This window comes from Cydia pomonella, chromosome 4 (assembly GCF_033807575.1).
Source record: "Cydia pomonella isolate Wapato2018A chromosome 4, ilCydPomo1, whole genome shotgun sequence".
NCBI lineage: Eukaryota > Metazoa > Arthropoda > Insecta > Lepidoptera > Tortricidae > Cydia > Cydia pomonella.
In genome coordinates this window covers 5,509,395-5,533,618 of record NC_084706.1, presented here as the reverse complement: position 1 = coordinate 5,533,618, position 24,224 = coordinate 5,509,395, and the positions used below count along the sequence as shown (strand labels likewise).

Here is a 24,224-nt window from a genome sequence, read left to right as displayed (position 1 = left end):
ATACTAAGTTTTTCGGAAAAAGTAAAAACATCCAAGCTTGCACTTGATGGATACTTGTTTATTTTTAACCGACTTCAAAAAAGGAGGAGGTTATTCATAGGTTTGCTCATCGAGCTCGTCGGAGACGTGGCATAGCTATTTTATTACCTACGTTTGCAGGCGGGGCTAATGCAAACTGGACGTCGCAGCCTAGGTTTACGCTTTTTTTTACGCTTGCAAGCTGTTCAGTGAAGCCAGTAATTTGAAGTATCGAGCCCGTTTTCGACCCTTAGGGTAGGTTACATACACCATCTATCATATAATATTTTTTCGTTAAAGTTGTCGTTCTTACAAGGAGTTTGAAACCATGAATTATCATACAAATATATCTATAGTTTTTCCTATGCAAAATATAAATAATTGCGGAGCTTGACCGGTTGACATTTATATGTTATAACTGATAGGGCAGTAGGGCACTACAATACCCTACCGATACAGCAGGGCTACGACTTGCGAGCGAAAACCAACTACTATTGGAACAGGTATTTTATTGGATCTGATACAACCAGTTAACTCTATTAAAATACAAATCGATTTATAGGAAGAGACATTGGGCGTTCTAGCGGATTTCTAGTGAAGTGTAGTTTAATTTTAAAAGCTTAGCTATTGACAGACGGACTAGTTTAAGTCCGACTCTGACCTGACCTCTAAACTTTGCATAAGGTCAACGAATATCGGAGACAGCTTATACTAGCTTGCAGTCGATTGCAAAATCGATGATGAAATGCAATAATATAAACCCTCCCATCGCACTCAAGCTAGTCAAGCTCATTGTCAACCAAAGCTGAATCTGAAATTATGAGATGAATAAATATGTAACACATATTCGATTCAACCTATTTGCATTCAAATTACAAAAAATAACGGCCTCCCAATTTAGTCGGTCCGACTTGGTACTAACCCTCCTACAAAGCCGCATGGAGGTCCCGGGTTCGAATCCCGGTAAGGGCATTTATGTGTTCCTGAGTTATGAATTGAATTTGTACGAATGTAAGTATATTTTTTTTCTATATAAGTACAAGTACACGCTTTGCTTAGTTTGTTTGGTGCTAGGTCGATCTGTGTAAGATTGTCCCCAAATATATTATATAAAAAATATGGTTGGTGTTCATAAATTGATGCTGCTATTGTCAACGCTTATAATAGTTGCAGAACTTGGCATGCAAACAACACTGCAGCGTAAAAAGGAAGCCTCCGAAGTAAGTCGCATATCCGGTGGCAATAAGTAATTATTGTTCGAGACGTGAGTTACGAGTGAGGTTTTTAAACATGTCTATTTAGAAGACAGGTGCGCAGATGTGAGTATGTAGGCGGCGCGAGTGCGAGTAGTGACCGGCCGGTCGGAGCACTTTTACCGTCTCTTGCAACGCTGTTCCACATAACAGCATGGTAATTCACACGCTTTGCGATCGTCCTTACTATAGTTTGACCTCTATTCGTAACAAGTTTCGAATTTCGAGTATTCTGAGGTCGGAATCATCAATGCCAACTAATTTATTTAATAAATTGGTTTCACTGTCGACTGTAATACCTAGTAACAAACTTGACAGCTTTACACACTTTCAGGATCACTAATGTTTGGGCTTTATACGTGGGCTATTTTTGTCATCCATGTTATGGGTGGCTTATCACTTTCCCAATGAGTTCAGTGTCGGAAAGACAGATATGAATGAACGGCGATGAACAGCGTTTTAACATCGTTGTCATCGTAAGTCGTCCCTTCAATGCTGAGTCCATGTCCCCATGTCTGTCTCTTAAAGACCAGGTTCCCCCAAATCCACAGGCTATGTCCCCCGTAAAATGAATGTCCTCGTGCAGTTTTAACCGGGACCATTCGGGGCCCTTAGGCCTTGGTTATGCCTTCAACAATTACCCATTAACTATAACTGTTCTATTGGAAGTACTCAAATGTAAAAAAATACAGTGATCGCATGCTCACTAAAACTACCTGTCGTGAAAGCAAGGCTAGAACTAACAGACCGTGATGTGGGGAGCGAGGCAACATTGTCGTTGTTTTCAAAAACAATACTTTTAAAAGGTGAACGAACACAAACGGGCCTATCTTAACAATGGAACCAGTTTGGATCGCAACGCGGGAACTAGAATATAGTAGCAGAGGCGAGTTCACAACGAGTACAGAGTAGACCAGTTATTGCTCACGAAGCACCGGCTACATGGGATAATTTTCGAGCAGAGATGTGTTAAAGATATCCTTTTTTTACTAGATTGGGTAAAACCACTTGGTAAGAGCCCCCTTGATGCGTTTAATACAAGTTAGGCCCTAAATTGTGCCTTTTCCGGCCAGTTACTAAGGAAGGCAACTAAGTCGTACCTACTTTTTGCCTGCCTAACATCAGCCGCGAAATCATCATTAACTTTTTATCTCCCGGCTATAAACAAGCTGCTAATAACACAACTTTTGTGGGAATAGTAAGCAAAGTCAATTCCGGATGGGTATAACGAGTGTGATCACGATCAGATTGGATTGTTTTCCATTCGTCAATCCAGACGACAAAACGCGACTCCACTTCATAGATAATTTAAAGCATTAGCCACAAAATAGATAAGTATAGAATTATCATCGTCTAGCCAACCCAATGTTTGACAAATCACGAATCATGTTGTCTCTTCCCACCGTAAAACACGTTCTTTCTCACCGAGCGCGCCAAAACTAGTGATGTAGCACTGGCGTGGCGTGGCTTTACGGCGGTGTGAACCTACACCAACCGGTTCACCAATTGAATTAGCTCTATGGACCGCTCAATCACATAACGGCACACACATCAAACTGATGAAACATTATTTCAAAACAAATAACTGCAACATAAACAAAACTATACTTGAGAGCAAATGTAAACGGGTTTTTTTGTATGATATTGTATAGTGAGTACTGTGTATTGCTTGTAGAGAGTTCTCTAAGAAACAGGAGTTGTCCGTGTCGTATTTAACGAAAGGTGCCATTGACGTTAATTGCCGCTTTACTGCCGCGATTAAAACTCCTTCAATCATTTCCTCGAGGAAATTGATAAGGCATTCCCGCGTCAATTCCGTAGCAGTTACCATACGAATTATACTATATGTACATAGAGCCAGACAGAGCTAAGGAGGCAACGACTTTGATAGCCCAGCCTATGCGAGTGTTAAGCAAACGTCATCATTTCATAGAAGTTTGACGTTTAAAATAACACTTGCACTCCCTGGGCTGCAAAATCGCTGAAAAATTATCTTGGCCTGATTTTCATACCTTGAAACTGCCCATCAACAAGATCGACGCAACCGATGAAACATCACATACCTATTAATCTACAAATAATAGCTAATAAGAAATAATAAACTCTAAACTATAAACGCGCGTTTTCACCGTAAAAGTTAAAACAATCGTGCATGGCGTGGATTGCCGTAGGACTGTAATGTAAGAGAAAACTGGCACTAACCATTGACCCATACCTACGTGAACCACGATACGAGTGCGGGCTATGTGGTTCACCAAGCATACCTCTCACTACATGGATAGCGGACCAATAGGTATGTATGTCTGACATATTCGTTTTACGAGTACTAGCGATGGAAAAAAACTTGAAGATGGGATACCTGTAGCTGGTACAAAAAAAGGAATTTGTTCTGCCGGATGTTTTTAAAGTTAAGAGCTTTGTGTAGCAGGAATGACAGAAGCTTGCGTTAGAACATGAGGTAAGTAAGTTGCAAAGTTTGTTTCCGTAATAAATATAGAGAGATCCCAACTCTTGTGAAGCTCAGTTTATACTAGATACAAGTATACCTACAAACCGTTTTTGAATAAGGCTGCGGCGTGTCGCAATCCCAATGCTCGCGATCCACACGCAACCCGCCCGCGGCACGTACGACGACACAGTTAAACGACCAACCTTATTGCTATAGTAATGAAGTCTAAAATAGCCATTCAATTGTGATCATTCGTACGCGTTGGGAAACTCCCCAGTGCTTCAGACCACGGATAATCTTAATGATAATGAGAGATTATTTTATGAGCTATATTTCTATTCTTGAAACGAATGTTGACCTAGTTGCTTAATCAGTGTGAGTTTGTATGTTGCGGCGAGCAAAGTAGAAGAAAATTGAAATTCATCATCATATACGTTTAAAGAAATAAAGGAAATAGAAAAAAGGTAATTACTAAATTATGAAGGAAATGCTCATATAAATAAGATAATAGTGATGATAAGGCCCCGTACATTTCATGCCGTTGACGGAAAACTGACGTGACGCTACATAGAGTATGGTTCCAATTAGTATTTTCGTAATAATTAATCATTTGTCAACCTCTTAAGTTAACTCCTAAAGATACTAGACAATCAGTACAGAAACGTCTAGCTGACTTTCATTTAATGTCACTCAACTAAATAATAGTATTATAATTTGGAGCCAAATAAAACTGTAAATTAATTAATTACGGTTTATTCAGGGTTATAACACGCGTTCTTTACATGACCTCTTTGGTGACAGAACTCTTTTTGTGTTGCCACTGTAAAATACTGTGACAGGTTATTACACTCTCCACCCCCTTTACCTAAATAGCTTCATTTACAATGATGAATCTTATAGGACTAGCCTAGATCTAAACTATATTATAATACTCTGGACTCTATAGAGTTCTACAAGTCTTACTTATAACAAAATAACAGTCACTTAAAATTTAAATACAAATTTTAAAGTTTATGCAATTGGTTAGCATGACGCTTCCATTTTGCTCCTTCCACTTCTACCATAAAAGTAGAGCCAGGCATCAAAACCTTAACTATGTGGCCTTTTGACCACTTCTTCCCCCTTCTAAAATCCTTAACATTAACTAAGTCCCCCTCAGATAAGTCTAAAATTCTGGCACCCTTTGCATACTTTAACTGTTTTTCTTGAGCCTCGACAAGATTTTGATATATGGGTGCAGGTCTTAATAGTGAAAATCTATTTCGCAATTCTCTACCAATCATCAACCGAGCTGGAGTTGCTCCACTGGTTTTGTGTGTCGTTGTGCGGTAATCAAACAAAAATATACCTAAGGCATAGTTATGCGATTTGCCACTTTCAATGATTTTTTTCATATGTGATTTAAAAGTCTCTACAAATCTTTCGGCCGCACCGTTAGTGGCCGGATAGTGAGGAGAAGTAAACGTGTGCTTAACACCTGTAACTTTACAAAATTCTTGAAATTCGTGACTTGTAAAAGCAGTGCCATTATCCGTTACCAGGTGAACGGGGAATCCATATCTTACATATAATTCTTTAAATTTAGTTATTGTTAAGTTTGAACCAATATTTGCCATTTGAAATGCTTCAGGCCATTTAGAATAACTGTCCACTATTATTAAGTACATTTTCCCAAATAATGGACCTAAGAAATCAGCATGAATTCTGAACCATGGTCCTGGAGGTATGGGCCAGCACTTTGGAACGGCTTTAGATGGATTATGTCTATTTTCTAAGCACAATTTGCAAGAGCTTGCCATTTTTTCAATACTTTCATTTAACTTAGGCCACCAAAAGTAAGCTTTGGCCATATCAACCATTCTAGAGGTTCCAAAATGTGTTAGGTGGAGTTCATCCAAAACCGTTTGTCTTAAGTTTTCAGGTATTACGATTCGATGACCCCACATTATGCAATCTCTGTCTGTGCTAATTTCATGTCTCCTCAAGTAATAAGGATCTAAATTTTTATCTGAAACCTTTTCTGGCCAGCCGTCTTGGGAGTACATTAGTACCTTAGAAAGAATTACATCTTTTTTGGTGTTATTTTGGATCAATTTCCAGTTTAGAGATTTCAAATCAGATTCATTGATATATTTTATATTTACAATTTCTGTGTTATTTATACATAATGTATGGTACTTTGTATCATCATTTTCTTTTGGCAGTCGTGACAAATAATCTGCTGGGTTTCTGTCTGTGCTGATGTGTTTAATGGTGTAATTAAAAGCTGAAAGAAAAATTGCATAGTGCTGAAGGCGTTTAGCTGCCATTCTGGGTATTGCTTTATGTGGCCCAAATATCCGAGTAAGAGCAGCATTGTCTGTCTCTAGCTCAAAGGATCTGCCATATGTGTAATTGTAAAATTTGGTAACCCCAAAGATTATTGCGAAAGCTTCTTTGTCTAAAGTGGTATATTTTTGTTCTGTATCATTAAGTTTTTTACTAGCAAATGCGATTGGCCTTATTACTCCATCAGTGCCTCGGTTTGAAATTATGGCACTAACTCCGTATGCTGAGGCATCGCATGTTAGAATTAACGGAAGATCAGGATTGTAATGAGTTAAATTAGTGGCAGAACCTAGTTTTATTTTAACTAAATTAAAAGCTTTTTGACACTCATCAGTCCAGACAAAAGTTCCCTGCCTTGTACATTCATAAAGTGGATGAAGGGTTGTCGCTAAATCTTTTAAGAATCTACCATAATAATTTATCTTACCTATAAATGAACGTAGCATTGTCAAATTTTCTGGTGGATCTAGGTTTAATATGGGTTCAATATTTTCCTTTATAATTTTGATTCCCTGTCTGTCTATTCTATAACCAAAAACATCTATACTTTTTCGGAAAAACTTACACTTTTCGACTTTTAATTTAAATTCACATTCTTTTAATTTACTTAAAACCAACTCAAGTGTAGTAGTCATTTCCTTCATTGTTTTTCCGCACATGTATATATTGTCAATAAAAACAATCACATTAGGAATGTCCTGCAATTTTTGAGCCATCAACCTTTGAAAAGACCCAGGCCCCGTACTAACACCATAGGGTAGGTATTTATATTTAAATGTGCCTATTTCTGTTACTATTACAGTTAAATCTTGGGACTGGTCATCCAGTGGTGCCTGTAGATAGGCTTCTCGAAGGTCCAGTTCGCAATAATACTCTGCACCCCTTAATTTATTGAAAATATCTTCCACATGTGGTAGTGGGAAGCGGTCTATTTCTAATTGTGGGTTTAAAGTTACTTTATAGTCACCACACAAGCGTACCGATCCATCTGGCTTTAATATAGGCACCACCGGCGTTCCCCATTTGCTATATTTGACAGGTTCTATTCTTTTGTTGTCTAACAACCTTTTAATTTCTTGGGATACTTTTTCTTTGAGTGCAAATGGCACTGTTCTAACAGGTAAACATTTGGGTTGTGCATTTTCTTTTAATTTCAAGGATATGCATTCACCCTTAAAATTACCCCACCCAGGTGTAAATATCTCAGAAAATTTTTCCTTTATGATGTTGACGGGGTCTGTCATTTCATTTTTAAATATGTTTAATGGCCACATTCCAAAAATTTTTAGCAAATCTCTGCCCAATAATCTAGGTTTATTGTTTTCAACCACAAATAAGTTTACATTTTTAGTGTCATTATTAATTTTAAATTTTATGTTATGTATTATTCCCAATGGCTGTGTAACGGTTTGGTCATAGTTCTTGAAATTGACATTTGTCTCTTTTATTTCATGGATTAAATTTAAAGTTTCCACATCTTTTTGCAAAATTGTTGATGTTTCAGCGCCTGTATCCAATTCAAACTTGAATGTCACACCATTCACACTACCATCCACCAAACATGGAGGTACCTTATTTGTGGTTGATTTACAACTGTAAATATTATAATAGTCATCACTTTCTGGAAAAAGTCCTTGAATAGATTGCTCAATGTCAGAGTTTTGATTTTCCATTTCACTGTTAATTTCAAGTGCATTAATTTTGTGAGTTTTAGGACACATTTTGTACAGGTGACCTTGCTGGCCACATTCTGAGCAATATTTATTTTTTAAACTGCACTCACTTTTTAAATGGTTATTTTTACCGCAACAAAAACACTTCAATGACTTACCGGATGCTGTTGACTCACGGTTGGCTTTATTCGGAATTTGTTTTGGCTTACTCAGTGTATTCCGCTTGACAAAAAACATACTAGAGGCTGGTTCCTCCAGTGGCATCTTCATTTTAGTCTGCAGCTACGCCGCCTCTACAGTCCTTGCTAAAGTGGTTAATTCATCAAGTGTCTGGTTGCCGTTTCTTAAGTAATTCAAATTTAACAAGAGATGAATACACTCCGTCGATTAATTTTTCTTTGACCTGGTCCTTGAAATCCTTAAAATTACATTTTTTGGCTGCTTTCTTCAGTCGTATAATGTAGTCTTCTATGCTTTCTTCTGCTTTCTGGTTACATTTCCTAAATTCTGCTCGATCCACAGGAACAGATGTGGATTTGTTGTATCTATCTTCTAATAGCTTGATGAGATCAGTAAATGACTTTTCTGTTGGTTTTGCAGGAGCACATATATGATTAAGGGTTTCCAATACTTTTGGTGTAATTTTAGTGATCAGCAGAGCTACTTTCTTATCCTCCGGCACATTATTCAAGCTAATCAAGCACTGCAATTGCAACTCGAATGTGTCAAAGTCACGTCCATCGAAGGGTTCTATGTGGTAATTCACATAATTCACCGCCATGACTGGTAATTCCTGCGTTTCTCGAGTCTTTATAAGCTTCCCGGCGGTTATCAAAGGTTGTCCACTTTTGATCGCGTCCCTTAGAAATTTCCTTAATTCGTCAATTGTTTCACACTCGTGGTCCAGATGCAATTCTTCTAATATTTGTAATAGTTCACTTTTGCTTAAAGTTTGCACAAAACTAGTCTTTTTTAGAGAAATATCACTCCCAAAACGTTCACTCAGAGACATTTGAAGGTTACCTCACACGAGTATCACTAATATAAAGTTTTTACTTTTTTTATCTAAAACTTGACGTATTTCAGTCCACACGCGTATAACGTTATTTTCTCGTCGCCATTATTATAATTTGGAGCCAAATAAAACTGTAAATTAATTAATTACGGTTTATTCAGGGTTATAACACGCGTTCTTTACATGACCTCTTTGGTGACAGAACTCTTTTTGTGTTGCCACTGTAAAATACTGTGACAGGTTATTACAAATAGATTATTAGTTTATTAAATAATCAGCAAAATTCGTTTTTGTGGCAAAAACGTGTGCTTGAGAAAATGAAACATCGACAAATAATAACATCGATAAATCAGTCATAGATTAATAATTAAAAGATGTAAATTCTACTTGCTGTAATTTACCGGGTAATTTCAAGAATGCAAATCAATTACAAATCCGACCATAATTTCTTTATTACATATATTAAGTAATCAAAAATAAAAACGTAAACTGTAGAATACAGTGTCAAAATATAAGAAAACTACCAATGGGTGTATCAAAGAAGATAATGATTTTTTCTCTCAAAAATTTCTAACCTTTCGATATTTCAAACTCGATTATTCGTAATATTTTAAAAGTCCTTCGAATTTCGAATTAACGAGAGTCGACTGTATTAATTTTAAGACTAATTCTTCAAAGAAGCAAGGTACAGTCTTTCAACCATGCCTTGAAGATCTTCCAGGGTCTCGGCAGACAATACAATGTCAAGGCAAATCTCAGGTGCGACAAGAAGACACCATGGATTTTGATACCAGTTCTGTCCCATGCAAGCGTGACAGTGACCTACGCTTCGGTAAAGTTAAAACGGTTTGGCGGCGATTTTTCGGCATGACAGTCAAAAGGGTACTTAATTGTGTAAATTGTAATGATCTAGATAACAACGACTTTTGGCGGGAAAAATGTTTATAACTAATATGTCTCGCATTAAAGCTCTTCTAGTACAGTTTGACCTCTATATCTTTACCAAGTATATACACGATTAGATGTCAGACGTAGACTAGTGCGTGTAGAACTGTAGAAGTTTCGTGAACTGGTACGCAGCTGATAATACAATTACGGGTAGTTCGATGGCGCGGGCACTTTCACTGGCGGCGCGGGAGGGCAGGTCACGACTCACGACACTGCACTGCGTCTTCAACAGCCTACTTGGTAATGTTTCTAATACAGAATACGTTCATTACCGGAGTTTCGTCTATACGTGGTGTTTATTTAGTCCTTAGAACATTTTGTCAGGTAAATATATAAGACCTAAGGATTCCTAAAAAATGTTCTCCTATTTTCGCATTTCCTAATATTTATAGCCCTAGATGATCATTTGTCATATCATAACGCTCATATGCTCTTTGTTTTGTCTTTATGTACCTATTACCTATAATATAACCTAATTCCTATTACCTTTGTGTTATAATAACTTCATGTCTTAATACATATAAGTGATATAGGCTGAACATCTTTTACTATGGCCCACCCCGAAATCGCGAAAAAAAAAAAACAGCCGTCTCATACATTTCGGTTAATCAGGATCAATGTTTTCTATAGAACAGCTGCTTTTATATCGCATTTTCGGGGTTAGCCCCATGTTAAAAGTAGTAAAGTATGACCTACAGTTAGGTGCAAAACTGTCCAAATAGTAACAACTTGGTAGAACATGGAGAAGTTGATGTCGGTCAAAGGTATTATGTAAATGATTAATACATAACAATACACCTTGAAATTTGCTACAAATTTGCCTAGCTAATTATATACTTGGCATTTAACGTGTTTTTGTAACTTAAGATCTAAAACTGGATAATGTGACATTTTAATTTTTTTCAATAGGTAGTTTTAGTTTCCTTTATGGCAACTCCAAATAAAGAACCATGCAGAATTAACTCTTTGAATCAGGACCATAGTTTTGTAGTTATTGCAGAGTTATAGTCCACTGTAACATTGAACTAACAACCGTTTTGTATGGCTATTTATGAAATGAAATGAAAATCTTTATATCAGGCAACTAGTGGCCCATAAATAAATACCTTAAAACTAAAATACATTATAACAAATACATTTATAATTATAAAATACATACATTTTATTAAATACATTTATATTGCTACACTTTTGCACCGAACTATGTCACCAAAAGGCAACTTCAAAAATTTTCCCCATTCAATCAATTCCGTGATAATTGTATAGAGGCTGAATTTATTACTGTTTCTTATTTGGAGTTGCACATAGGGGAAACTTAGATTATTAGAAAATACCGGACAAGTGCGAGTCGGACTCGCCCACCGAGGGTTCCGTATTTTTAAGTATTTGTTGTGATAGCGGCAACAGAAATACATCATCTGTGAAATTTTCAGCTGTCTAGCTATCACGGTTATTGAGAGACAGCCTGGTGACAGAAGGGGGGCGCCAAAATGGCAAATGTGAAAAAAAAACTAGAAAAAAAGTTCTATTTCAAGGGGCGATTCCGAAGACCGAACAACAGGCAGATAAGGTTAGGGCCTGATTCAATTAAATTATGGTTTATCCCTTTCTTACAAATACATAAGTCAAAATGACATATAAAGATAAACGATTCATAGCTAATTCAGGCCAGTAACGCGCTTATAAATAACGCCGTTAGTGTCTATCCAACGGAACAAAGACCCGAAGGCATTAAAGCTGAATAAAAGCTGAGTTCCTCATAAAGCAAAGCGTCTCAGCAAGATGCGATTTTTTTATGAGCCAATGATGATGCAAGCGTGATGATGAGCCAACTTCGAAGCCCTAGAAAACAGAAGGGCGCATTCCACGTAGTGCTAAAATACCGCAATGCGCAACCTGAGGTTGCAGTCCGAGTTACTGTAGAGCCGTCTAATTCTTAGTGTTTAGAAAATAAATAAATGAGGGTTCAGCGTCCCGTGAAGGATGAAGACCCAAAGTATAATAGTAAGTTCCACTTCCAAGCGAGGCCAAAGACCGAACAGCATAAGAATTGAAATCATATTGATTAAATTCCAAGCTCTACCCTCCTGCACCTCTGTCTTCGGCCTTGCATGGAAGCGCGCTGTAATCGTACGCTTCGAACCTTCGGCCTTATGTGGAGCTCGGCCTTTGGTGTCACTCTTACTTGGTCATTGATGCAATTTGCTTTTCTCAACTTGTCTTTAGCCTTGAACGGAAGCTCTAATCCAATGCTCCGGGTCATCAATTCTAGGCAGAGCTTGGTCTTCGGCCCTGTTTTTTAAAACAGCCATTTGTTCTTGTCCGAGTTCAGCTCTTCTGAAGCTCGTCTTTTGGCCCCCCATGAACGCGCTCCACAGGATTTTGTCCCCCTTGCGTACATGTTGGCCTTTGGTTTGATTCCTAGCTCTGCTTTCCCGACTCTGGCCTTCAGCCTTGCACGGGAACGCGCCGAGGTCGGAAGCTTTGGGCTTTCGGACCTGGAGCGTTTTAGAGTTTTCGAAAAAGACGACTTATTAAAAATACGTACAAACGCTATGATGGTACTCCCTTTTGTTTGTTATGTACATGATATCCACTACGAGTAACAGCCCCCGTTCAAGGCAACCTAATATTGTGAGAATGTGACGTGACGGGTAACTGAGTAACTATGGAACCTAATACTAAGCATGGCCCGCCATCTTGGCCTGTTGTTATTTTTTTTATTATACTGTAATTTGGGTAAAAAAAGTTTAACCAAGGGCGTCAAAACTCAATCTCGCTCTACCCTATATCTTCGCTATACCCTATCGAGTGCTCGGGCCGGCGCTGCGTATATAAGCTATATGTATATATATTACATATAATGGATATGGATTGAAAAAACGTCCTTTATTTCCGCTCCGGAAGGAAGTATGTGAATAAGCTCCAAATTTTAGTCAAATTAACTCACTTTTTCGTCTTTATGATCCTTGACGTCCACGCTTAGAGCGGTAACCATGCCAACATTGCGCACGTAATGGAGACCGACGAAAACATGGCGTGTTGTTGTCAGGTGTTGGGTAAGTGTTGCCGAATCGAGGCCAATTTGCGCCAATTAGCTTTTTAAGTGGGTCTAACGCGGGTGGCGACCTTCGGCCGGTCGGGCGAGAAGATTCAGACAAATAAAGCCAAAAGCTACTAATTAACTATTTGTTTGACCCGATGGTTGACATGTAGACCATGCTATTTGGCATTTTTCTTTATTTGTCCAATAAAGTTATCTGACTGGCATTATCAGGGATGATGGCAAGAGGCCTGATGGGCTGTCCTTGGTAGACACACTGGCACCGTCCTACCTCCAACGGACTAATGTAAAAGCGGGCGCAGCGGTGGAAAGCGCCGAAATTTTGAAATGTAATAAATATAAGAGCCTCGGTAGAGAGTACGATTTTGTACCATTCGGCGGAACTCTAGGTGGAAACATGGGGTCCCAGCGCGCACAAGTTTTTCCAGAAATCGCGAGCGTCTGGTTGACGTAACTGGTGACCGAAAATCTGGCGGCTTACTCGCACAACGTATCACTATTGCGGTGCCCTGAGGAAATGCCGCCAGCATCCTTGGTACAACAATGCCTCATGGGCTTATTTTAGATTTTAGCTAGTTATAGTAATCCTAATCCTCTATATATATCCATTATGTATACTGTTATTGTAAATAAAAGTTTAGAAAAAAAAATGGGCCTTAAGGCTTCAAAAGTCCTTTGTTGGTTAAAGTATTTCACTTGAAAATAGGATCGTATTCAGCTTCAATAAAGGAAAATCCTATGAATAAGGACGCATAGTGCCGTTAGCAATGCAGGCTGAAGCTCCGGGATTAATTAAATTACCATCCACGTTGAATGTGGAAATGCTCTGGACACGGAGTGCGGGGAATACTAAAGTTTGTACAGTTATGAGCCGCTTTCAGTGGACGTTCTTCTATGAACCAGACTACCATCTGCATTACTAGTATACTTACCTAACCGGCAAATTGAAACTCTGGGCCGCCATAATTGAATGATATCACTTGATGCCACTCTGACATAGTTACAAAAATTAAATCTGGAAATTTAGCTATTGCCAGACTAAATTTTTGAACATGTTAATCTATCTGTTGAACTCTTGTAAAAACATCTTTATTTTACTTCGTAAACATAAACCATTCTTAAGTTATAAAATAAATTCGGGAAATGACAAGATGTTTTTGTATAGCTAAGTATGTTGTACTTGGACATAAATGTGGACAATTCTAGAAAACTCCAAAATTCTGACATAGTTACAAAAATTAAATCTGGAAATTTAGCTATTGCCAGACTAAATTTTTGAACATGTTAATCTATCTGTTGAACTCTTGTAAAAACATCTTTATTTTACTTCGTAAACATAAACCATTCTTAAGTTATAAAATAAATTCGGGAAATGACAAGATGTTTTTGTATAGCTAAGTATGTTGTACTTGGACATAAATGTGGACAATTCTAGAAAACTCCAAAATTCTGCAGTACCTATTTTCCATCACTTCTGTATTTCTCAATACAAAGCCCAAGCCCATAAGCGGTACTAACAAAAGATCGGTCCAAGTCGCTGAAAGAAATAAACGAATTTGAATTTGTTGTGTTGAGCGTTTGGTTAGACACGACTCGTTTGAAAAACTCGAAGAACGCGGACGTCCGGGTAATGAGCGCGCAATTACCATTTCTTACAGCATTTGGTCATCAGAGCATGCATCAGATTATCATCAGTGCCGGAAGAGAGCTCTACCTGAGGGGGGACGTGCCGCAAGTGCCGCAACAAAGACTGCTGTCTGACTGAAGACCGACAAAGTAGATTAAATGGATGTTTAATCGCGCAGACCAGCCCATTCCTACTTACTTACTTCAGCTTGGACTATGACTATGAAAATAACTTATCGTGGGCTTGAAATCGAAACATTACATTTATTTCCATCGGTAGCTTTCCTAATTAATTATCAAGTAGCATCTATGAAAACTGAAGACGTTATTAGATTCTAAGATTCTGTATCATGATTGGTACTTATGTATAAATAATTCTAAAAAACATACAATATTTTTAACAATGTAACTACCTAGATCTACATACGTTTGGTTTGGAGCAAGCAGAAGTTAGAAATCAAATATTATTTATTTGTCAACGATGTACGGATGGCGTATAGTAGCGATCGACCAATTACAATATACATAGGTACCTACACAGATGCTAAAAATCCAAAATAATAGCTACGTATATCGGAAAAAACTGCAAGATCAAATCAGTACAAAGATTAATAATTTGCTTTTTAATTGAATAAGTACATAAATAAGGGCAGGGCATAAAAATGCGTTTAAGATTTGTAGGATGTGGTGCTAAAGAGTCGAAATCATGCCATTGATAGGGTTAAGAGTCCGCAGCAAGCTCTATTTTCCATACAAACGTAGTTATACACTCACATTTTAAAACGATTTTTATTTTATTCTATTTTAAGGTTCATCAACAGTTATTACATTGAAACTTCCATACAAACATTAATAACATGCTGAATCGAATGTCTAATTACTGGTAAACACCACATGCTAGTACATAATTATAAAAAGTAAAGTCAACAACAAAGCCGGCAACAAATTACAATACTTGTTTTTACTAATAAACTAATTGCGAGCATAGATATACTTCATGTCATTGTATGTGCAAAGTTTCATTACAACCCAACACGTACTTTCAAAATGAGAAGGAAACTCTGTTTGTATGGGAGGGTGAATTTCGGTCGAGATTGCTGCAGTCGCTGCAGACTCTGCAACATCCATCCGTTTCCAAGACACTTTCTGCTGAGAAGGACAAAGAAAAGTATGTATATATTATTTTCATATTCTTCTTAGCAGTAAGATAGCAGAAAGTGTCCGACAAAAGTACACATGTAATAAACCCCTTTACTAAGTAAGTACATAAAGGTGACAATGACAAGTGACAACACAAAGTAAGCGACTCGTCGCCGGCGGCTCGCGGCGCGGACGCTTGCTCGGCGGCGGCGTATCGGGGCCGCGTGTCCCGTTACTGCAACAGTACCGCGCGATACGGGTCACGGATTCGGGCCGCGCAATCATCACGCAATTATGTCCCACTGTTTATATTCTAATCCGTGATCAGGAACCTATATTTTACACGGTCAAAGACCCGCAAAGAAGTTAATACAGTTGGTTTACGTCGGGTTTCGGGTGCTTCTATTGTCACCAATATCCGATAGCATTTCGAAGAAAGGGGGAGAAGGTTACTTTCCTTGTGTCTACTTTGTTGTTTTCCAATACCGAGCAACCGGCTTCTAAATGTCAATAATATTTGAACCTCTCTCAGCTTCTATACCTGACATAAAGAATTTAAAGACACTAATATTTAGATTTGCACGTGCTGTTTGTTCTACGTTTTCCTAAGCCCTACAACGTAATATGTGGTTACAAAGAGACAAAAGAATGAATCGTGGGAAGCCCGCACAAGTTTCCAACATGTATTACACCTGACCCAAGGCTGTCTTTGCTACTCGTATTGACCGTATTTTCCTTTCTGTCTTTATATACCTCTTTATAAAGTTTCTACTGTAAAATATAATAGGGACAATTTCACTTAATGTACGGTCAAGGAAATTGAAACACGTATATTCTGCTGAATTGTCCTTGTGGCCCGTACAAAAAGGATTTTAAGAAGATTTTATTTATAGACTTTATAGTAGTTTGTATCAATAGCACTTAAAGAATATCTTAGAATATACATTGATAAAAACGCAGAAACGAACAGTAACTGACGAAAAAAACAAGCTTTTGTAGTTGTGTTGTACGGGTCAGGCCCGTGGAATGCTACTATACAAATATTCAGCAAAATGGATCCAAGACAAAAAGGCAAAAAAAGGTCAGTCCATCACCATCATACTGTACAGCAATGATTGACATCACGCTACTGATCAAAAACATGTTCCTCGCTTATAGACTTAGGTGCAAAACTGTCCCAATAACAGCATCTTAGTAGAATGTGGAGAAGTTGATGTCGATCAAGTGGAGGGGCATATTATTAATACATAACATAACCGTACTCCTTAAAATTTCCTACAAGTCGGCTTAACATATGATATACTTGAAATTTACGGTTATTTTGTAATTTAGAATCGAAAGGTAGAAACAAAAACACATTTTAATTTTTTCCAATATTTCTAGTTCCTCCTAGAGAAACTCCAAATATAACCATACATAATTAAGAAATTCAGTCTCTGTAAAGTGAGGTATCAACTGTTTGAATCATGAACATAGTTTTGTAGTTATGGCAGAGCAACAGTCGTTTTTAACATTGAACTAACGGACACTTTCTATGGCTGGTTTGAATGGGACACTTTTGCACCGAAATATATGTCACCTAAAAGTAACTTCAAAAATATGCCCCATTAAAACAATTTCATGACGATTTTATAGAGGCAGGATTTCTTAGTTATGTATGGTTCCCTATTTGGAGTTTCCATAGGAGAAACTAAAAATGTTGGAATAAAATAAAAGATGTTTTTTTCTACTTTCCGATTCTAAATAACCGTAAATTCCAAGTATGTATATCATATATTAGACCGATTTGTAGAAAATTTCAAGGAGTATACTTTATGTGTCATGTGTCCTTCCTCTTGATCGATATGAACTTCTCCACATTCTACTAAGATGCTTCTATTGGGACAGTTTTGCACCATAGTGTATTTGTTCACTAGTGCATGCACGAGCGTATTTTAGGTATTGTTAGAGTGACATCCATTCCAGCGACATCGACACTGGAGGCGGTTATTATTTTCATTGATGTGTATGAAAAAAAAATTGCCAATTATACCTACATACTTGTTTTTTCTTGAAAATGTTCATGTTGAAAGGTCTTTGTAAATCACAATCTCCACAAGTCTTGTTTATTTTAAGTAAGTAAGGAACGTGATTACATTGTCGCAAAAGAACTTGGATAGTTGAGTTCTATCAATGAAGGCTTACGATTATATTCAAATATAAGTACAATTTAGGAGGTTGACTTTTATTTCTTTTTACCCGACTGCAAAAAAGGAGGGTTCCTAGGAGGCTCCTATTACAATACATTGATACCCACTCTTATAACACGTTATCTATTCTATTGATTGTAAGCATTTTAGGAAAATGTCACCACAATGTAACCAGTTCTAAAACAATTAAAAGTGACCACAATAAATCTCTAAGACTCGAATATTGCGCAAGGCAGCTAATGACATTTTAAATGCAAATGAATGACGTCTCCCATATTGACCTAAAACGATAAAAAACTAATGATAATAACCCTCTAAACGCCGATTGCTCGATTACAACATTTACACAGGCATCAGTTTTAAACATGATACGGTGGCAAAAAAAAAATATAACTAATATAGCTTTCGTAATAACACCGGCTGTCTGTCCTTTGTATAGATAGGTAGTGCTAGAGTAGTGGAGGTACCCTTATTTGAGTCAAAATAATATGTCCGTTAGGATACATAAGCGAAATAACATGACGTGCATTAGATGGCATGACTACAAACGAGAAATCCAAAGTAAACTTTATTCAAGATACACATAATTTTGGCGCAGGTAAATATTACACCCAGCGACGGCCATATATACAAGGTGGCCAAAAAACATGTGTATTCCTGTTCCCAGGGAGGTTTTAGGAAATCGCGAAATTGGTTAGACAAGGACAGACGTGTCAAAAGTTGTCAAGAGTTTTTAGACATGAGTCGCGGCAAAGAAGAAGAAATTATTTCCAGGATTGTGACATGTGATGAAACTTGGATTAGACAATGGGCATGGGACCCAGAAAGTAATCAGGGATCACTACAATGGAAATTCAAAGACGAAAAGCCTCCTCGGAAGTTCAAAGTTAGTCCATCGGCTAGTAATAATGGCGACAATTTTTCGGGATGCTGAAGGGATTTTACTAATAGATTATTAACCTCAGAAAACGACAATGAATGCTGATAATTACTAGAGATGCAACGAATAGGCTTGGCCGAATACCGAATATTCGGCGGAGCCATCGACCGAATAGCCGAATAATCGGCAAAAAGTTTTACCTAAAATGAAGTAAATTCGAACTCGTGCGTGCATGCGCTGTGCAAGTTGCAACTTATTTCTCGCTGTAGGCAGTCTTTGATAGAAATTGCGCTTATTCTGCACGACACTGGATGGGTGCGGGGTGCTAGGGTCAGCAACGCGCATTTAACTCCTCTGGCGTTGCAGGCGTCCATAGTCTAGGGTAACCGCTTACCACCAGGCGGGCCGTATGCTTGTTTGCCACCGACGTAGTATAAAAAAAGATCTCTTGTATTGTAGAGCCCATGCTTCTAATTCTACAAGTCCTAATTTTACAAACTCTACATCTTAGTTAAAATATATGGCTTGGCCGTTTCGCTACCGTCACATGGGCGTAAGTTGAAAATTATATTCACTATTCATTATTTTTTATCACATAATACTTCGTAGTAACGAAACAGCCAAGCCACATATTTTGAATAAGGTGTAGTTTATGAAGCTTAGGGCTTATAGAGTTAGCTTGGCTCTACAATAGATCTGATAACTTTTTGACAGTGCATGGTTTCGTCTTGGCAACATTTTACATGAAAATGTTTTAGATGGGATTCGTATTTTTCCCAAACTAACAGTTAGCAACTGTATGTTTGGACATTGTTTGAAACAAATCACTAGATTGAGCTACACGAACCGAAGTCCTCTCCGCCGAACGTCACTATTATCCTCGGATCGTGAGAAAGGCGACAAAAATTAAAAAAAAAAAACAGATAAATGTGAACAGGGAAGACGGGTACAAATTATTATCGTCAACTTGGGGACCAGTGATTCAGATGTTGAATGGATCTATCTTTGGACCAGTGTGCGGATTTTGTTAGTGTTGCGTGTCGTGCCGTGGACATATGCTAGTTTGTAAGGTATGTATACATATATGGGCCTTAGTTACCTGAAAATAAATGATATTTAATATTTCCATTAACATTTTGCTGAGACGTTTCGTGACCACAGCTAGTGCAACCTGGCTGAAACGTCAGATAAAAGGTAAAATAATGAAATTTAATCGGCGTTAGACCCGCGACATTAATATGTGTACAAGACGCGAGAGTTTAAAGTGTTTTATATTCATCTATTGTCAAAATGGCTACTTCCTTTATTACTAATAATAAAACTGTCGAAAAATATCGCTAACTTTTCCACCTTTTGGGAAACTATCCGCAACTTACACAATTCATCATAGCTCCGTCCTCTGTCGGCTCGGCTGCATGATTGTCACAAAATGTTCTAACTTAGAGTAAAGGTTAAAAGTTTTGTAGTTGTGAATAAATAAATCTAGTCTTGTCGTATTCTTCCGAACGACTCTCATAGAACTTTGCATTCAAGGTTCTTAGCTACAAAACTAAAACCCACCAGGAAAGAGCTAAATCTAGCTAAAGCTAGGCGATAAGCTGCCAGCATGTGATAAGTCAGTCTGCCTACACTTCGATGATTTCGATGAATCACACGTCTATTGTCAATATACAATGTTTTGATTTCTCATGCATAGATCTACCTGCATCTACAAACAAACAACGTGCTGGACTTAATTTTTTTCAATCAATCGATTATAGCTGTTGTAACTTCTAAAATAATCTCACGTCCACTATGCGCTATCAGCGGAAGACACTTGAAAGTCTATAGGATTTTTTTGCATTGGGACCACCCTAAGATTGGGTTCGCTCGCTTCGCTGAATTTACAAGAAGCCTGCATGGTATACCAGTTGGCTCACATGTTTTCTGAAGTCTTGCATTGCATAGTATAGGCGCTCGTGAGAGGTGCTATACCAACTGAAACGGACACTCACGCAACAAGTCCTCCTAGGAAGGCGACAGGCCCACCACCGATCATCCTGATCTTGCGGTGGCAGGAGTCGAAGAGCGAGGGGCGCGCGTGCGGCGGCGGCAGCCCCAGGGTGCTCGCGGCGCCGGCCGCCGCGCCGCCCGCGCCTCGCAGCATCACATGCACTCACTGTCACTACTGGTAACAGCACTTGCACAACAACTACCCGGGCGCGAGATTCGCGCGTGCACAGACAACAGCTGATGGCGCGCCGCGGAGCATCGCCGCACGTGTGACTGCGGCCGCGGTGAGCGCGGGACTGGCCCACCGCCCGCGCGTGCCCCTCTCTCCTTGCATCAGATGTGACTTTGAACTGGCGTCCTATTGATTCCAGACACATCAAACAGTCAGTTTTTAGGTTCTTCAAATCGAGAAAAGTCATACAAAGTAGGAACCGGCTACACTGGCAAAGTCAAGAAAACGAGGTAAAGTGGTATTTCTTAATGGTTTACAAACGTGTAAATCAGAAAAATTCTAAACTTTGTCTTAGTTCTCTCTGTTCTAGAACAGGTCTCATCTTACTATCCTCATCCTCCTCAAAAATGGTACACTAGTATCTATATGTAGGTCCTAGTCCTAGCGCACCATTTGAATAAATTTACTTATCTATCCCTTATTGTTTCTGCTCTGGCTACGGCGGAGTAGGACCCTTAAATCGTACCGTCTAAAACTAAGCTATGCGGTTAGATATATAATAATTTGAACTATCAGTGGCTCCAGTACTATATTGACCGGTAATTTAATACAAACATACTTAATAAACATCAGACGTGGCGTACATACAATTTATGTTAAAGAGAACTCTCTCGTCGTTTAGCAATCGTATCGCGTACTTTTTTAGCGTTTTATGAATTTTGGAACTTAAATAGAAGGTATAAGATTGAAAATTGCATATACATGTTATTAAAACTAAACCGTAACTAAAATTGTAAGTGTAACCGCGGTACGTGTGGTTTGATTAAAGCGTTATTGCATTAAAATAACGGAAATTTAACTTAATCGGTTTGAGTTAGGTTATCTTTCAACATAGCTGCCATTAGTATCCGAGTACATGTAGTTATGAATAATTTCTAACAAGCAATTTCATAAATGACCATCACGTTGCAAAATTAACTCCGTTCTTTTGGCGTTAAAAAATAACAGTGAGACATGGACATTTTTATCGTCCCGAGCTCATCGAGGGTGCGGAGTGTTAGGGTAGGCTACGTGCATGTAAATCCTCGGGAGTTGCAGGCGTACATAGGCTACGGAGACTGGTTACCAGGCGGGCCGTATGCTTGTTTGCCACCGGCGTAGTATTAAAAAAATCCAGGACACTTCCATGACCAGTTTTGATTTACTGCCTACTGATAATATCCTCAAAAAGTCTAATGCGAGTGAAAGCGGACCATGACTTTAACCACATAGTACTTATAGTTACTTATTATAAATCCAATCAATAACATTTTCATGTAAAATGTTACCAAGACGAAACCATAAGGCTTGCACTGTCAAAAAGTTATCAGATCTCTAGTAGACACAAGTCCTAACTTCACAAACTCTACACCTTAGTCAAAATATATGGCTTAGCGGTTTCACTACCGTCACATGGGCGTAAGGCTCTACAAGAGATATGATATAAGTTTTTGACAGTGCGAGCCTTATGGTTTCGTCGTGAAAATGTTGTTGATGGGATTTTACTTCTTTTTGTAAGTTGCTTATGACAATCTTCCATCTTCTAGTGTAAAGGTTTGGGGGTGATTTACTATTAACAATCCTGAAGTACGTATCTGGGGGCATCTTTTAAACAATCTGGTTTTTACTGATTCCCCATACAAACTGTCTGGTGAACTTTCCGGCCTAAAAATGCTGTATTTTGGCGAATTTCGTGAGAAACCGTTGATCAATTGAAATAAAACCCAAAAGCTGTGTATACACAACACAATAATACGGTAGGGCACGGGCGCGGGCCGTGACGTGATCAGCTGATGCGTGCGCCGAGAGGGGAGGGGGAGGGGGTCACGCTTGCCTACGCATTGCTCACCGAGCCGCGCAAATGTCACATAAACATAGGACAACATAACCGTCGGAGTATTGTTCGATGGTCAACTATTAACATACGAGTAGATTATTTATAACACGGATTTACTGGACATCTGTTTGTCAACCTAATTTGTTGTTCTAAACTTGTTGCTAGTTCCGGATAATCATAATCAAGCTACTGATACGGTAGTTCTAGTGACGCTTATGTAGTAGTTTCAAAGTAGTTGTGAAAAGTTCTCGAACATTTCTGTAAAATAATACTAGAAATAAAGTGTCCGTTTCGAAAGTAGGTACAAAAAAATGTTCTATGCGAATAATTTCGTAATTTTGTAAACTTCTTGGCGGCCCATCAGTACTAACGCCTGAGAAGCCGATAGATTTAGTAACAATGCAACGGTGGTAGCGTTTACGGTTGCGTTGCGTCATACGTCTTTAGGTGCATTTGTAGTATAGGCGAGCCCGCCGTACAGTAGCTAGAGAGAGAATCAAGATAAAAAACCTTACATGCTAAGCGCAGCAGGAAAAAATAATTAAATTGTTGTTGGCTACCAACGTCATAGGCAGGAACGATGGAAGCGATAAATACGCAATTTTATTTAATTATCTGTTTCACAGATTCAAAATACATATTATGTGGAGCTATAAAATTATAAATAGGAAAATAGATTTAGTTAGATAGAGCATCCTTTAATTATCTCTCTAATAAAGTTATACAAAAGAAGATTCTAAATGACATGCGTGCCCATGGAGTTACAAAAGAGGATCTCGAAGATTACAAGAAGTTACCAAAAAAAAGGTGGAAATATTTCCTGTCGTCGTTTGAAGTCTCAGTTCGCGGAGCCATGGGCTAGTGATCCAGAGTCGCGAGTTCGAATCTCGCCCGAGACTTCATTTTTAAATTAATAGATAGTCGTTTTCTTTTTGAAATGTCCTTCACAATTGGTCTCCAATATAATAATTCAGTTGCCAAATAAATAAATGGTACTTTCATTAAAATAAACGAAAGCTGTAACGGCATTAAAATAATGCTCATATTCATATTTAAGGCTCCGCTTTTGTCGCCAAACTATTAATTTTATTACTTAGTTGACCGGTTAAATACTTGCCATTGCCATTATTAAATATAATTTCTCTTGTAGTTTTATGTACTGTTTTATCCCGTTTTGAAAGTATTCTTGCGGGTTTTGTAAATGAAAATACACAATGAAATGACATATAAACGATAGTAGTTTGTTTACTTTTAGACGATAATGTTAGTTCCCGTTTCAGCCACGAGTCTTCTCTTTCCACATAGACTCTTATAGTGATAAAATGATTTTGTTAATAGTACATTACTATACGAAAGGTTCTAGTTATTTAGATAAGACGGCCGAGCGTAGCGAGATTTGTATAGTGCTTTTCTCAAGCTTGCAATAAAAAAATGTAGTCAATTTGTTTTATTCATAGCTAAAAACATATTACAAATCGACTATTAATATTTGATGGTTGAATGTCAAGACGTTGTCACAATTTGACGTTTTAAAACAAAAGAAGGTTGCTTTACAGGCCTAGGTGTGTAAGGCTGAATGAAATTCTTTTACATATCATCTC

At 38.1% G+C, this 24,224-nt stretch overlaps 1 protein-coding gene across 4 annotated transcripts in view; it reads right to left on the bottom strand.

The window, feature by feature from the left end:
• The window catches only part of LOC133516911 (MOB kinase activator-like 2), a 162,242-nt gene that overhangs the window by 100,433 nt on the left and 37,585 nt on the right, over positions 1 to 24,224 (bottom strand). Inside the window, exon 1 of one of the 4 annotated variants that reach the window (XM_061849951.1) lies at positions 20,578 to 20,860. The exons of the other annotated variants lie outside the window; for them this stretch is intronic. Within the exon in view, the coding sequence (XP_061705935.1) occupies positions 20,578 to 20,729 (152 nt within the window). The 5' untranslated portion in view covers positions 20,730 to 20,860. Of the gene's footprint in view, positions 1 to 20,577; positions 20,861 to 24,224 lie in introns of those variants that run through there. 4 annotated transcript variants of the gene reach the window in all.